The following is a 17,095-nucleotide window of genomic DNA, read 5'->3' as shown; positions in this document are numbered from 1 at the left end:
CCTGTCTTCTTTGCTCCTTTCATATCTAGTAAGTTGTACCATGGGTCAGATCCTGTGCTGATCACTGGACAAAGGGAAGACAGTGGGATGAACTAAAACAAGCAAATCTATAAGAAAAATGCGCTGGAACCATTCTGGAGATGCATGGAGACTACTGGGATTTAGTTAGGAGCCCAGTGGGAAACTGTTCTGGTAGCCAGGTGAGAGAGAGCCTGGATTAGAGTGGATCTGGTAGAATTGGGGATTCTACTGGGCTTGGTAGAATCCCAAATAGAGAGAGTTGTTTAAGGAGGTAGATGAGTCAGGAGCTGGCAGTGAGTCCTGGTGGTGGGAACTAGTGGTGATGAGAGAGATGAAGGGGGAAAGCAGAGAGGCTAAGTTCCTGCACTGCCATTTATTGACACAGGGCAACAGGGAGGAGACGATGGGGGTGAAGGAGGGAGGCTGACTAGATGAGCGCTCGATGTATTGATTTTAGGGTGGCTGTGGTCCAGCCACATGGGTATAAATGTCTGGACTGGAGAGGCTTGGGTCACATCAGCACACTTGGAAATCTGAGCCGTGCAAGTGGTCTCCAGGAAGATGGCCTGGGCTTACAGAGGGCCCAGCGTAAACAGACCCGTGATCCCCTTCACATCTGCCTGGAGTCTACTGTCTCTGCTGTGGCAACAGTGTTTTCTCTTCACTCGGACCAGACCCACTAGAACCACTCGTGTTTACACTTCAGTAAAACTACTGCAGCCTTCCTCATGCCCTTCACCTAGGAAAGGAAAAGCTTCTGGAGTGCCTGTTACTTCCATTTATATAAGAAACTTTAGCACATCCATCTGTTTTACTCTGCTGGTTGTTTTTAAGTCTGTTACCTGTTAGATTGTATTCCTCTTCAGTTTGGTAGATTTCTTTTCCCCAATGATAACAAGTACTCTCTGCTGTAACATGTCCAGCCCTGTGCTAAGCAGTTGACTTAGTGTTGACATTACTCTCGTATAGGATGCTTTAGCTCACCATGTCGAGTCCTCAGTCCCCCTATACTGCAGCCGCTGTCAGGGCGTCCAGCACCAGGCCTGCTGTGACACACGGCGTGAGGAGCCCGTGAGGAGGCGCCTGCGCCGCCCCGCGGGAACACCTCATCTCTGCCCACAGGAGCACTCTGCACTCGGCCGCTCAGCCAGGAGGGTGAGGCGGTGAGGCCTGTGGAGGTCAGCTGTGACCGCGGGATACCGCGCGGGTGGAGAGCCGCCCCTCCCCGTTCATCTCCGTCCGTTTGCAGACAGCTCTGCGTCTCCTGTCCTGGACCGCTCACAGGCTGCTGGCGGCAGTGAGCACCGGGTGCCCTGTGCGCGGACATCTGGCTCCCTCGTCCTCCTCCTGGCCTCCCGTCCTCTCTGTTTCCCACCCTCAGGCTTGCATTTCCGCCCCGTGGGGTCACAGGCACCCCTAAGCTGTATGCACCCGGCTTCTGTCCCAGGCTCTGCTCCAGGGTGACCCAGCCTTAGATGTCACGACAGCATTTTAGCATTTGTTTTTTTAGACAACCTAAAGTTCAGAGAGATCATCTAACTTGTTCAAGGTCAACACAAGTGGCAGAGCCGGGGTTCACACACATCCTCTTCACCGCGTGACTCTGGCTCGTGACCTACAGCACTCTGCACACACAGCAGCTCCTCACCGACCTAGCAGCCAGACTGGAAGCACAACCAGGCAGCTACAATGGAAACACGTTTAAAATTTAGAATGCATATTGCGTTTTTACACCATGCAGAAAGGACTGTTTCACACTAGAGAAGATTCTTGGCTTGTGACATAAACAAATGCAAACTTACTTACATTTTTACATGCTTACTCACATGGTTTACCTTTACTTACGTTCTAAAACTATGGATTTATGAGTCAATGACAGGGTGACAAATGCCCCAAATTCTGTCTTTACAAAGATATTCATGGAAACCAGTGTATCCCCTGTCCTGTCACTTTCTCACTCTTTAAACACGAGGCCACATCGCCGCTTCCTTCGAGGTCATGCCACAAGGACACTTTAAACCACTCTTGCTGGGGGATTCTTCCCCACCGCTGTTAGTGAGCAGTCGTGGGTGAGCACACCCTCCCTGCCTCTCCTCCCGTTGCTGCTCCATCTCTGGGCGGCGTAAGGACGCTGGTGCGGAAATCAGACCAGTGCCTTAGAAATCAGGAGAAAATGAAAGTGCTGGGAGAAAACACAGCCGCCCCAGCACAGTATTCCTTTTCACTGGCTCTAACAGCCATCCTTTAATCTGACTTCTCATCCATATATATTGCTCTGGGCTCAAATCTCTTAGCTACTCTTTGTAACCCATGCCAAACCATTTACTTCTCAGCTTCACAATTTCTCTCCAAATCATCGTGATCACCTGTCAGTCAGGGCTTATTTTATGTTCCTGTTCTCTGGGATCACAGATACTCAAGCTGATGAATCATTTCACCCTGTGACTCCAGTTCTTTGACCTCCTTGACTCTGCCGATTGTCTTTTTTTCACAACAGGAGACTTTCCCTTCTCGAGCTGCTACCAGGCAGTCTCTCTACTAGTCCCTGTCCCTCTCTGGGACAGAGCAAGATCTTGAGCTCTTGTATATCATTAATAGTATACCCCTATGAAAACAGCTAAAACTTGCTGAGCAGATAATCTGTTTCACGTACTGTTCCAAGCACTTTGCATCTGTTTATACTTCTTAATCCTTATAGGAAACCCTGTGAGACAGGTATTCTTCCATCACTATTCTACTATACAGAGAAGGAAACACAGGCAGTTTAAATGACTTGGCTCAAAGACACAGTGAGAGGAGTCAGGATTTGTATGTGCACTCAGGCCGGTCTAAGGACTAACTGAACTCACATATATAAAGTGCTAGAAAGAGTTCCAAATGCCACAAGGCTAAAAGCTATGACTGTGTTGAGGGTTAACTTCTATTATTGTTATTACTATTATTATTAGCTACTGACGTTAAGACTAACTGAACTTGCACATTCTTCATATCCAGACCTCCAGTCTCTCAGGCTCTCCAGCGTTACCAAGGATGACCTCATTCCTGGCTCAAGTACACTCTGCCCAGTTTGAACTTCACGGGCTATGGTTCCTGTGCTGCCGCTGCTGCCTTCTAACGTCTCTGAGGTCCTGCTGACCCTCTGTGACCACTGGCCCCTTCATGACCCAGCTCACTGTTGCTCCTCTGTTACAGAGCAGCGGGGCCCACGGTGCAGGGCGAGTTCTTCCAGGACACACACACACGTGATCGGACTGTGGTTACCAGGAAATTCTTTCATTCTGGTTTGGCTGAATCTCTGATTTTGAAAAAAAAAAAAAAAAACCTCACTTGGTCATCCTACCTCTTCTAACCACCATCCTGTGTTATCCTCCTCATTGTTGGGCTCCTCTCCCCTCTGTGCTCCCCGCCAAGGACACAGCATTCAGACACACCTCCCAGCTCTCTCCCACTCATCAGTGGCACACTCATCGTTGCTCATTTCCTGGACCCAGGGTTATGATTTCCCCCTTCCTTCTTGCATATAACTAACTGTTCAGTATTAGATTTGAACAGTTTTCTTCCTTCCTTGAGCTAATACGTGATGTTCATATACACCTGGCTTCCCCTAACAGCATTCTGGCTGACCTCTGTGGTTCTAATTATTACCTTTTTACCTTGTACCTTACTTTCAGATCTTTTCTTCTTAAGCAATGCCATTAACCACTCAGTGGTCACTACACCAAATAAAATGCACAGCCTGGTTTTCTAGCCCTCCCTCTAGAGGGTCCTCTAACTTCTTCTTTATACTCTTACTTTTCATTCTGACTAGTCAGGCTAGCCATCACTGCTGTGCCAATGAAAATGCCCACTTCATGGTATTTCTGGAATATCTTCATGTTCTCTCCTCTCCAAATCTTACTCACTTCAAAGATCCGACTTAACTCTGACTTCTTCCATTAACAGTAAAGATGGGCTATGCTGATCATGACCCATCTCCTTCTCTATCCTACACTTCCAGCCCATGTTATTAAGGAACACAGGACTCACCAGATACTTTGACATTAGTCACCACTGTTTGAGGGGACAATAAAAATTCCTGGAGAACAGGAATTGAATTTTACACGTTTATAGCTCTCTGCCTAACAAAGTACAGGCCCCAGTAACTGCACATTATCCATCTGCCTAAAATGTAGGATAATTTCACTATACTTACGTTTATAAAACACAAATCCTGAATCTAACCAAGTAAATGTATCTACCACAGTCCTCCTATATGGACTACAGGCCTAATGGGGGAAAATTTCTCTACATAAGCAGATGTCTGTTCTTCAGCCACTTGTTCCTGTGACTGTCTGTCTTTAGTATCCATCTGAAACCACTCTTCCCACCATCCAGCCATGTGCGGGAGGAAGGCGCAGGCAGTGAACTCTCCCCACAGGTATTTCACTGGCATCCTCACAGTGCTCCTCATAAGGGCGGTCTTCCTGAGCCAGGACGAAACCAGAGAACCCGATTAAGAATCAAGACAGTTTCCTAAACAAGGCCTCTCTTACTTCAGATTTTCTGATGAGACCTTCAAGAAGAACAAATGACGGTAGTTCTGTTTCTGACTTTGCTACTTCATAAGGGCTTTTTCTCTTTTTGATGCACTGACTTTTATTTCTGTGCTGCCTTTTATTTGATAAAGGTCTGGACACGGTACACCTTTCTAGAAGTCAGTTCTTTATATGGAAATGTTTCTGACGCTCTTAGTCTCCCAAGAGGCCCCTGGTTAAGAAAATTCTCCTTGAGATACCACTTGTTTATCACCAAGAAGAAAAAGAGAAACATCCCTGGGACGTTCTTGGCTTCCTCTACTCAAACCACAGGGATGTAGGAAAAAATAAGTATCTTTGAAACTCCTTTAATTTATTTTTAAAAGTTGTTATTACTTGGTGCGAGTCTACTTTGCGGTATATGTGGAAGTAAGATCCTGCAGTCTTTTTCCCAGGACTTTTTTTTTTGAAGAGAAGATGACGTTTCTCCAGATGTTTTTTTCTGGGTGATTATTTTTAAATAAACAAAGGGAAAAAATAGCTGAGTACTTTTTTCACTCTGAAGCACGGCAGTATGGCCAGCCATACAGTAACAGTCCATACCCTGATGACAGGATGCTCAGGGCTGAGGGAAGAGGAGGAGGCCCCACTGGCTGACCCCCGGCCTGCTCGCGACTCTCCGGCACACGTCTCTTCGCATCACTGCTCCCTCTCATAGCTGCTCCCGTGCTGATGTGAGGCTCAGGACCACAGGACGTGACAGAGCGCCGAGGGCAAAGGGCGCGTCACGCAGTCAGTTCTCCAGAACGTTAGCTTTTAGAGAGGAAACAGCTCGCCTCCGATAGCCAGGCCAGAGCTTGCGATCCTTTCCCATCAATGGTCAGAAGAGGACATGGTCGCTACATTGCTACAGTTCTTTTTACATCAAGTTTTCCACCTACTGTATTTAGATAAAGGGCATGTGATTAGAGAACTTTCTGAAGTTCTCTCAAGATATCAGATATCTGGAATATCCTAGAGAGATATATGCATTAGCTGAATCACTTGCATACTTTAAAAAATGTTCAGTAATAAGATATTTCGCCAAGAAATGTATGCTTTCAACTAATTTGCTCCAAGAAAATAAAAATGACATGATAGCATTTACGATGTCATAAATCTGATGATCACCTTTAGTATCGCATTTGCCATTGCAAATGTTATGTAAACATGGCCCACAAATGAGCCTGAAAAACTTGTCTGAAGAATTAGTATCTTATACTCTCAAAATCAGTCCCAAAGCAGGCTTCTGATGACGACAGGACTATCACTAGCACCTGAAGCTAAGATTCATTTTAACACTTAAAAATGTACCAGGCATTCTACCTGGTAGTGATGTGTGTTATGTCTTAAAAAACTTATGTCCACCCTATGAGTAGGAATGCTATTATCTTGATTTCGCAGAGGTGAGCACCTCTGCTCACGATCACACAGGGACTCTGTGGCGAGGGGGAGGACTCGAATCCAGGTCTGAGCTCAGAGCCCAGATTTGCCAATACTGTGGTCTACTGCCTTCACTAAGACCAAAAGCCTCTTTATGGATGACACTTACTAATACTTAGGATCGAGCTAAGCACTTTTTCAAGTACTATCTTTTATTCCAGGGTGAAATTCTACCTTTTCTGTACTAGTCTTAATAGTTTTCCAATGAAGCTCTTAAGCCTGGTGTTCATAAACTAAAGCAAAACTCCTGGTAATTATCCAATGAAATAAGATTCTCAATGTAAATACTTTTCAAACTTCAGGCCAGAGATGTTCCTGATGTGATGTTGGACTTGCATTATTTTTTCCATTTCCCTTAAATAAAACCAGAGTATGTTACGGGACCCAGACCAACTGAAATTTCATACCATTAGAATTTGCCGTGGCTTCTACTTTTAACAAGACAGCCCTACAATTTAAAAGAAACACCCTCTTCTGCCGCTGGGGCAGATGTCTTACCGCTGTATGTATGAGTTATTGACACCACGGTGATCCAGATCATGGCTTAAGGCAGCAATCAGCAGTGCGAGTATCTCCAGGTCCGTCAGCCTCTTCTACATGACCAAAGACCGTGGGGAGAGAACGAGAAAGAACCGTTTGGTAAAGCACATTAGCTACCTCTTTCCACCCATCATGTGGTTTTGTCCTCAGCACTTTACATATGTGCTTCTTTCTAGTCACAGAGGACTCGCGCTAGAATCCTTTCCTGCAGGGATTGAATCAGTCATATTCAATGATAATAACCCCAGTAATAACCCCAGTCTTCAGAATGGGGTTATTGTTATCAACAGAAAAAATTAAGATGCCTCACATAATCAACAATCTGTCCATGTGCAGTCAATGTTTTTAATTCTTCATTATCTACATACATGTGGGATAATCCGAACTTCCAACAACTGTCTTCTCCCTGAATTTTTGCAGGGAACCTTCTGCATTCCCTCTAGATTCTGTGGCCTTTTCTCTCTGCCAGTTACTATATACTTCATTCTCTCATTAGGAGCACAGATGTGATTACTAGCCAACAATAGGAAAAAAAGACGAGGAATGAAAATTTGGCTTTGAAAAGTTGCAAAATATATTCCAAAGCCAAATACAGGTTATTTTTAATTCCTGCCATTTGTATTATCTACTCAACTATTCTCCTTCATTAGTAAGAAAACACAGGTGAAATTATCATCAGCTCTGTTCGTTGGACCTCTGAACATTCTACATAGTAATGTCTACAGCATATACAAAAGTCACCATTCTGTTCTTATTCACAAAATGCAGGGAGAGGCTTCAGTGATACAGTCCTCATGACTGTCTCAAACCCCAAAATAAATTCACCTTATTTCTTATAAATGTTTGTTAGAGTAGGAAAATATAATCATGGTATTTGATATGGCTTCTTAAGACAACAATCACTTTTTTTTTTTTAGTTCTAGCCAGTTAAAATGTGCACTAAATGAAAGTCGAGACAGAGAATAAAATTTTGAGAGTTTGTTAAATAAAAAAGAGCATGGAAGCTCTGAATTAAAAACAGTCATATGATGGGTGCCTGGAATCACTTACCTAGAACAACTAGTCAATTCCCAGTGAAGTTAGAATCTAAGGCCAGAGATATGAAAAATCTGACCTGGAAAGGAATGAATTACTTGAATCTTTTCTGCACTGATCTTCCTTGTAAAAGTCTCTGGTCATGTATATGAAACCAAAACCTTTTCCATGAAATGATATTTATAAAATTAGTGCTCCAGAGAAAATGTGATAGAGAACCCTGGGCCCATCTATGGAGCCAAGTTTAGGAACTGAGTGGTTTTCGAGAAAGTCTACTATGGAGCAGTTTAAATGTGACTGTGAGAAGCTGGATACTTTTCCTTCTTCAGTGGAGTTTCCTCTGAAGGAGGTATTTATTTGGCCAAAGACTATTAAGTTTAACATGAAGCTATTTAAAAATTTTTTTAAACATGCAATGTATATTATATATGAAAGAACATTAGAAATTATTTTGCCATATTAGTCTTGTTGAATTAAGAGACACAGGAGACAAGGGTTCACTCCCTGGGTTGGGAAGATGCCCTGGAGGAGGGATTGGCCACCCACTCCAGTATTCTTGCCGGGAAAATCCCACGGACAGAGGAGGCTGGTGGGTCACACACGGGGCTGAAAAGGGTCGGACACGACTGAGCACAAGCACACACAAGGCAGTTTACTTCTAACTGGAAATAAGTGTTATTCTTAGTCATCACTAGTGCACATTACAACAACTGGAAGACTATGCTGTAAAGCAACAAAGCGTCTAAATATATAAACGACTCTGAGCAATACCTGAATTTTGCCTGCTTTTAGTGCCGCAAACATGCACTGAGCTGTATTAAAGGCATGTCTCCAATTATGATAGGCGACGTTCTTCCGATAGTTCTTCTTCACACTTAAAATCCACTTGCAAAGGACCTTTAGGAAACAAGGTGTAAGTAGTCAAAATAACTGCTAACGCTTACCCTACACTGACTTCATGCACTGTACGAAGTGTGTACATCTGACCCCAGGGCTCTGCGGGACGCACTTCAGATGACGGGATTGGCATTCGGAGAGGAAGCTTGCCTGAGGCCACGGTGCATGTGAAGGATGGGGCCAGAATTCAGATCTTGAGAGTTTTGATTCCAGAGTCCACCATGCAAAGCACGGTGCCAGCTAAATTAGATGTAAAAGGCAGGGCACAGACTAGCTTTTTAGAAGATACTATGTCCACGTGTAGTCAGTTGGGACATTCCAGTCACAGGTGCATGAACCCATGCGCAGGGAGCTCGCAGGCAGCTGCTCTCCACTTCTCACGCCCTCTTTCTGTGCGTCCGCAGAGGTGTTCATGAGGCCCTTCTGGGGACAGACTGGGGGCAGGGCACACAGCACACACCCAGGGACAAACTAAAACTCCACATCACAGTCTCTGTCCCTTTAAACGATTCTTAAATATTCAGGCAGAGTTACTGCTTGGTTATCAAGAAGTAATTAAACACACACACACACACACACAAAGCCCTGGTGTGTGTGTATATGTGTGTGTGTTTAATCTATGTATTTTAAAAGATGGAGAAAAAAAGGACAGACTGTTCAGAAAATCTCACAAGCTAGGTTTATTTAATTCAACTCCAAAGTGGTGGATTTAACAAAATCCCTGGGGACTCATGGGCCCTAAGCATGATAATTTTGTGTTTGTGTTATCATCAGAGTCGGCCTCTCTTCGATTCTGAATGATTTACTATGCTTTGGGGGATCTCTAAAAATAAATATGTGCTTCTCCCTATGTATATTTATGGGGATATTTCATACACAAAAGCCATTGCTCTGGGGAATGGAAAAAGTACCAGGGAAAAGAATCTTGCTTTAATAATATTCAACACAGTTTGATTGGCTGCAAAAGTAGGCCAAAAAACAAGGTTTCTTCTTTGTTGGTACAAAATTGCTTATAGAGGATTTGGCAGAAAAATCAATGCTTTCATATCCTCCCTTTTCTTCTCAGGTCTCTTTCTTCCTGTTCTATGATGCAGTTCACAGAGAATTCTGATAAAAGGAACCCAAATGTCCCCAAGCTCTTTTACCCACCCCTGAGTAACCATATTTCCCAGAGGATTTTCAAAGGCTAAGACTGACATGTGCTGACCTGAAATACACTACAGCATGACCATTTCTGAATAAAGTTGACCCTGAAGGTAATAGGTTCATCTTATTAGGAGAATTTTAAGTAAGAACTATTAACTTTCTTTTGATATGTTTAGAAAGTATACAGTGAAGTCTTATAGAAAATTGTCTAGTTGCTAAGTTGTGTCTGATTGTTTTGCAACCCCTGGACTGTAGCCCTCCAAGCTCCTCTGTCCATAGGATTTCCCAGGCAGGAATACTGGAATGAATGGGTTGCTATTTCCTTCTCCAGGGGATCTTCCCAACCCAGGGATCGAACCCATGTCTCCTAAATTGCAGGCAGATTCTTTACCACTGAGCCACTTGGGAACTCCTGTTGTAGAAAATTCTGGTGATTAAATATAGAATCAGGGAAAATAAGCAGGAAAGTCCAGATATTTAACCTATGGGCATATCTCTCTACTAATCATAAAATCTGTAGACATAATTAAATAGGCATGTATAGCATATAATGGGAAATAATGGACAAAATGATTATGAAACCTAATTCCTAATGGACTACTTTCTTCTTTTTCGGGGGGCCATGCTGCACAGCTTGTGAGATCTTAGTTTTCTGACCAGGGATTGAACCTGATCATCCTAAGTGGACCTAACCACTAGACCACCAGGGAACTCCTGATTCTGCTTCTACTAAGATGGGCCTGTTAAACTGAGTAACCCAACGACTGCCCCATTGCATCTAATTAGTAACCAGATTCAAGTACAGTTTTGTATTCTGTTATCAGAATGTTCTTAACAACATTTAGGAAAATTATGGTCAGATCTGTTAAATGCTTGGTGGCTATGCCTGGAATGTTCAAACTTGTAATACGGCCTTTCGTACAGGACTCCTGAACAGCTGTGAGCAATTTGGAAGACCCTAGGGAGCATGCTCAGTACAGTGAATCGGTCTCCAACAATTACAAAGGCTTCCTGAGTCCTGAGCAACATACTTAAGATTCTGTGCAAGGAAGTAAATAAAGAAAACACAGCTCAGCTCCTGCCTTCAAGAGTTTCAATCGGTAGCAAAACTAACAAAAGCACACATATAAAGGAAATAAATTCACGTAAAAATGAGAACACAAATTTATAAACTGTCAACAGGATTCCAAGTGGCCTGAAGTCAGTCCTAGAGTTTTCCCAGGAATAGAAACTTTTGCGTCATGCTTCAAGGAAAAAGTATGCTGTGGTACACAGTGTAGTGGACTTGGAAGTGGATAATCCTGTCCATTCGTGGGAGGAGTGACTTGTCAAAGACAGACGGTAAAGGAAAACAAGCATAGCACACGCAGATTGGTAAAGTAAAAGAATCTGTTTCAGAGATCCATGAGCGTCACAGGAGAGAAAAGGTCTGGAAGCCAACAGGGACAAGAAGATTTGTCATATCTTTCAGTAGGAAGGATTCTTTGTCAGGGCACTTTATGATGCTAACATCTTTTCTAGCAGCAACATTTTAATTATCATCCTAAAATTATATCTGAAATGTATAGTGACAGTAATATCTGAAATAAAACAGATGAGTCGCCAAGGCAGGAAGGCCAACAAGAGTAATAGAGACGTTCAAGCTGACACTGGCCAGAATCAGAACAGTAGTTATTCAAATGGAAAAGCAGAGGAGATGAACGAGACACCGAGGAGAAATACCTGCCTGATGGACAAACATTCCGGAAAGGTAAAAATAAAAGACTGAGGGAGAAATTCAAAGGACTATCTTCTTATCCAACACTCAAATGCTACCTTAAAGCTTATTTTTTAAAATTTACTTTTAATTGAAGGATAATTGCTATATAGAATTTTGTTGTTTAGAGCTTATGTTTTTAAGATATAAATCAATTTATGTAATAATTTCATAAATAGGTACAAGGATCATAGTCCTGTTCTGGCCAGGGCCTTTCAACAGAGCTATTACCGGTGCAAAGTATGGGAGCTCTCAGGAATGGAAAGCGACCTGAGTTGCTATCTAGATTTATGTAAGTCCTATAACTAGCAAGCAGCAGGACTGAGACTCACATTTAGATCTTCTGGCTCTAAATGAGATCTTCATTCCATTAATAAAGGCTTTAATATATGAGCCCTATGGGGTAATATAACCATGGTCAAATTTGGTTTAAAGAAGGGATTAGCTTTCTACTTAATACTTTTGTATTAAGCAAAATATACAGGTGTGCACACATACACACACATACAAATAGACAATCACACAGATGCATGTATAATTCTCACAAGACCCCCACAGGGAAAGTCATACTATTATTCCCAATTAACAGATTACAAAACTTGAGAATGTGAGCAATTACCTGCCCAAAGAAATGAGAGCTAATCACCAGTAGAGTTATGACTCAAATCCAAGAAACTTCTACTCCATCCTGCTATGTCTGGAGCTTCCCTGGTGGCTCAGACGGTAAAGTGTCTGTCTGCCTGCAAGGCAGGAGACCCAGGTTCAATCCCTGGGTCGGGAAGATCTCTTGGAGAAGGAGATGGCAACTGACTCCAATACTCTTGCGTGGAAAATGCCATGGACGGAGGAGCCTCGTAGGCTGTACAGTCCATGGGGTCGCAAAGAGTCGGGACACGAATGAGCTACTTCACTTTCACGCTATGTCAGTTTCTTCATTTGTAACACAAGGACGATAATAACCAAAGGACGTTTCTTGAGAGCTTCTTGAAATAATTAAATGATATGATATCCCTTAATCAACACACTCTAATAGGAGTGAACTATTACTAGAGTCTACAGATTGTATTTTCACCCAAGAATAACATAAAGTTTGGTTAAATTGAAGGAAGAACCAGATTTGGGCCCCCAGTAATACCAGAAATGACACTGTATTAACCTTAACTGTATTAGAGCTCAGCTCTCAGACCTCAGCTCTCAGACCTCAGTAAGGCTCTGAGATCAGGGACAACTCATCACTAAAGTGCGTCCCTAGCACAGTGCTGGGTACACTGTTTATTGTTAATAAATTTTTATTTTATGAATTAATGGAGTGCTGGATAGTGGAGGCCTTCAAGGTATTTACATATCCATATAGGAAATCCATATGAGGACACTAGACATGCAACTGACTGGGAAAAAAAAAAAAAAGACAGCTTTAAAGGCAAATTACTCAATTTCTTTTTCATATAGGCCCTTCTATTCTCCCTTATTCTTTGATGCAATAACACAGGCATTATGAAACAAACTAGAATTCCCTGAAATCTCCCCAACTGGTATGAGAAGGGACTGAGCTCAGTCTTGCTATTTTTGAGAGGCAAGTAAGGTAACTGGCTGGGGTTAAAGTCCGTCTTCATCTTCACTCCGTATGTGTGACCCTGTCTGAACCAAGAGCTTGGCTGCACATCAGCCCCTCTGCTCCCTCATTTCCAAAGGCGTTCACTCTGTTTGGGTCCTTCTTTCTACTGTGTTATCATAACCTCTGTAACCAGATCTTATTCCTTCCCTGCTTAAGATTCCTCAGTGACTCACCATTGTTCTCAGCATAAAATCCAAATTCCTCTAAGTAGCGTTACGAGGACCCACGCGGCCTGCTTCTCACCGTCCTCCAGCAGCTCTGCCACCGTCACCCCGACCAGCGCTCCACGCCCCACCTCGACCCTCCCCTTGCTCTCTGTCGGGAACACCCTGCCCTGTTCTGCAGCCTGCTGCTTGATACGTGTGGGAAGCCAGTACATGTCTTCTCAGTGGCTGATAAGTTCTCTTCAAACATTCTGGGTCTGTATTAGGTGACAGTATATGAATCTTCATTCACACTTCGTTCATCTTCATTTCATACTGAAACTTCATTCCATACTAGCATCCGAAACTAATTCTCTCTCTCTCACACACACACACACAATTTCCAGAGCACATAACTACATTGCTACCTCATGTTTCATCTGGAAGTTCTGCACAAGGTTGAGGTCAGTGAACATCCGGATTGTGCACAGTGCTGTTTCCAGGTCAGACAGCTCAAAGTCGCTGAAGCTGAAGTCAGTGATTTTAAGGGTCTGGGCAGATGGTACCACAGCAGCCTTGGGTAAAGGGAGAAGAGGAAACTAAGTGAAGCTGTTTCACAAATGCAACACAAACGCAGTTTCCTTGCTTTGCTTTCAGAAACGGCACGTTGGACTTAATTTTTTATTTTTAATGTCATACACTAGAAATATTTTACTACAGAAGTTATTCCTTTTTTTTTTTTTTTTAACTGAGCCCCTTGTGGGTAACTGCTATGCTTCTAAGTAAGGCCAGGTGGAGAGAGGGTAACTGTACCTGGACCACTAGGCAGATCTAAGGAGTCCAGTGATCCAACCGCTTTATATTTCCTCAGCGTCAATTCACTCAACAGATATTTACTGAGTAGTTATTCAGGACCCGTCCCAGTACTATGGACTGAGAATAAGTAGTGAGCAGGATAAAGATAATGTTCTAAGCATTTTATGTTTAATTCTCAAGACAACCTTTTGAAATGGATACTCTAGCTCCACCCTTGGTTTGATTTTTAATCATCTTATGGTAGTAAACACTTGCAATTTCTTCAGATACACCTTGCTCTTTTTAAAAAATCAATATTCCTTTTACCTCCTGCTTCTCCTACTTTCTTTAACTAAAGGACTTCTTTAAGACACAGTTCCCATCCATGCCCTTCAGAGCCAAGCCCACTGTGGGAATACCTGTTTAATCACACAAGTCACTACAGTCTACTTTCCTGTTTATCTGCTCCTAACCACACTGGACTGACAGGTCGGGCTGAATCTCACACATCTTTGCATCCATTGTGTCTACTGATGGATAGAGTTCTGATATTTGTTAATATGAATACTTATTAAATGAATGGGAGGGGGGAAAATGGCATTCTCTTCACTTAATTTGAGTTACAAGTTATAAGGTCTGGTTTTAAGGTCCCAAATCCTCCTAGAAAGGTGAGGTCCATTAATTTTGAGTTGGAAAACTAGCAGATGCATTCATTCCAATCTGTTTTGTTTGGCACTGAATATTTTTAAAAATCACCATTATTTGTTACACTATTTTAAAATTGGGAGATTTTAACAATAAAGCCGTATTTCTGATCTTTCCCGAAAAATCAGGCCACATTGAGCTTCAATTCCCATAAAGCGACTAGCCACAGCCAGCTCTCCTCCCCAAAACCTCTACCCCATACCCCCGGGCCCCTCAGACTGAGCAGGTTTCACACCCAGATTCTCTGCCAGGCCCCCCACCAGCATGAAAACTTACAAGAACCTCACTCCTCAACCCTCTTGACTATTTATTCTGCCAGCACTTTAGCGGCCTTAGCCACATCTGGCTGAAATTTATCTAAGAGGCTTTAACTTGGTTGGGGGGCAGAGGGAAGAAAATATAGAAATCTCAACCAGGTTCCTTCTAATGTTTTTTCCTTGATTTTCTCTAAACCCCTCAAGTTTCCTCTGAGTATCTGCCATATCACTTCCTTGCTCTCAATCCATCTTTTTGTGAAGTGAAAAGGTCAAACACAGAATTATAAAACCGTATGGAGCAACCTAGAGCTTTCCCCTGCCAAGCTGCGGGCACGTGCACACTCTCCGTGCATCTTGACTGGCACCTTTTACTTAGGCATACCAGACGTGTTTCAACTTTAAAAGAATGTCACCCTCTTCATACTCCAAACTAAGTCTCTTTCCCTGAGCCCAAATTTCACAAGAAAATATGCCTTCTGTCCAGCCAGCTCCACGGGCTTAGGCATGGGCTCGAGGAGGGGAAGGCAGGGGGACTGAAATGTTTGGGTAAATGGCTGTGTTGTTTACAGCAGCCTCCAGCATCAGGGACCGGGCAGGCACTGGGGTAGAGCTCGGAAGTGTGGAGGTGGGAGCAAACCTACTTTTTAACTCAAAGCAGCTAACAGCTGCTTCTCTTAGACACTGCACAAGAGAACAGATGTTCATGCCTTAGGACATCATTATTCTTAGCACAGGAAGTTGGCTTTCGCTCCTTCCACAAAGGACATTCTAAACACTACGCACGGGACACAGACAGCCAACATGCCTGGTGCCTTGCTCCATTACACACTCTAACTCCTGAGCACTCTCTTCCGAGACAAGAGACGCTTTTCTTCTGCTTGATCAGCCTCGTCACACCATGACTCAGACTTTTGAGCTAATCTAATGGGGGTGTGCAGACATTTTCCTTCAGAACCTTGTGGTCAGTGATACAGAGGTTCCGGATTCTTGGGATTGATTGCTAATAAGTCATGAGAAAGTCATACATCATTAAAGCTCTCATAAACTGCTTCTCTGACCATCACAAGAGAATTCAACTTTGTTTGCCTTGAAAGGGCTTGGGATACAGGGGATTTGAAAGAAAACATATTGCCTGTCATTCTAACTTACCATTTATAAAATAAAATATTCTACATCTTACTAATAAGCAGGCAAAAAAGATGTGGTGTGTCTGGGAGAGGTTATGTATATACAATTCTGGGTTTTCATAGCTTCTTCCTTTCAGGGATGGTTTGTCAGAATTTGCAAAGTGAAATCTTTGGGGGGTAATATAACTTATGATATTGAATACTTAACAGACATAACATTTTATAGACTCTGTAAAGCAATACAGTGCTATAAATATATGTATGTATTATGACCGAATAACCCAGTTCAAAACTTCTGGAACTATGATACCACCTAACACTGTTCAAAGGTCTTCCCTGGTAACTCAGTGATAAAGAATCTGCCTGCAGTGCAGAAGATACGTGTTTGATCCCTGGATTGGGAAAGTCCCCTGGAGAAGGAAATGGCAACCCACTCAAGTATTCTTGTCTGGAAAACCCCATGGACAAGAGGAGCCTGGTGGGCTACAGTCCACGGGATTGCAAAAGAGTAGGACAAGACTGAACAACAACAACACTCTTCCACATTGCTATTCTCCCACGTGAGTGCACAATGCTTGTGAATTCTTAGGGAAAAACAATTAGATATTTGCCTGCTTAATTTGAATAGAGTTAAGCCTTTCTAGAGTTGGGTGTTCCAATCCATGTCAAATTAACCAAATACTGAATGTAAAAAAACATATACAAAGCTCCTTGGATTAAATATTTAACCTGGCACTTTGCTAATATAATGTCACTTTTCTTCTGAGTCCTTTAATTACATCTGCCACTCAAACTAATAAACTAGTAATAAACTATTAATAAATAAACTATTCCTTGTATGACTCTTTAGAGGAAATTCATTTAAGTCCCTTTTTTATTATGACTCCTTTTCCTAAGGCCTTGATCCCTTTTCACCATTCTTGCAAAAATTAAAAACAAACAGCTCTGGAAGTGAAATTCACTAAGGGTGAAACTGGACACATTGCTCAGCGGTCTTTAATCAGAACCAGTTGTTCTGGACGATCCTGGTGGTCCAGCGCTTAGGAATTGTCTGCCAGCGCA

The 17,095-nt window shown here is 42.8% G+C and overlaps 1 protein-coding gene across 3 annotated transcripts in view; it reads right to left on the bottom strand.

Annotated features, from left to right (window-relative positions):
* The window catches only part of PDE5A (phosphodiesterase 5A), a 148,346-nt gene that overhangs the window by 22,209 nt on the left and 109,042 nt on the right, over positions 1-17,095 (bottom strand). For all 3 annotated transcript variants that reach the window (XM_061419286.1, XM_061419288.1, XM_061419287.1), the window contains exons 12-14: positions 13,578-13,724; positions 8,364-8,489; positions 6,516-6,610 (exon numbers count right to left, since the gene is read on the bottom strand). In XM_061419286.1, coding sequence (XP_061275270.1) covers positions 6,516-6,610; positions 8,364-8,489; positions 13,578-13,724 — 368 coding nt within the window. The remainder of the gene's footprint in view (positions 1-6,515; positions 6,611-8,363; positions 8,490-13,577; positions 13,725-17,095) is intronic.

This window comes from Bos javanicus, chromosome 6 (assembly GCF_032452875.1).
Source record: "Bos javanicus breed banteng chromosome 6, ARS-OSU_banteng_1.0, whole genome shotgun sequence".
In the NCBI taxonomy this organism is placed as follows: Eukaryota; Metazoa; Chordata; class Mammalia; order Artiodactyla; family Bovidae; genus Bos; species Bos javanicus.
The sequence above is the reverse complement of the archived record's forward strand: the minus strand, read 5'-3'. Positions and strand labels throughout refer to the sequence as shown.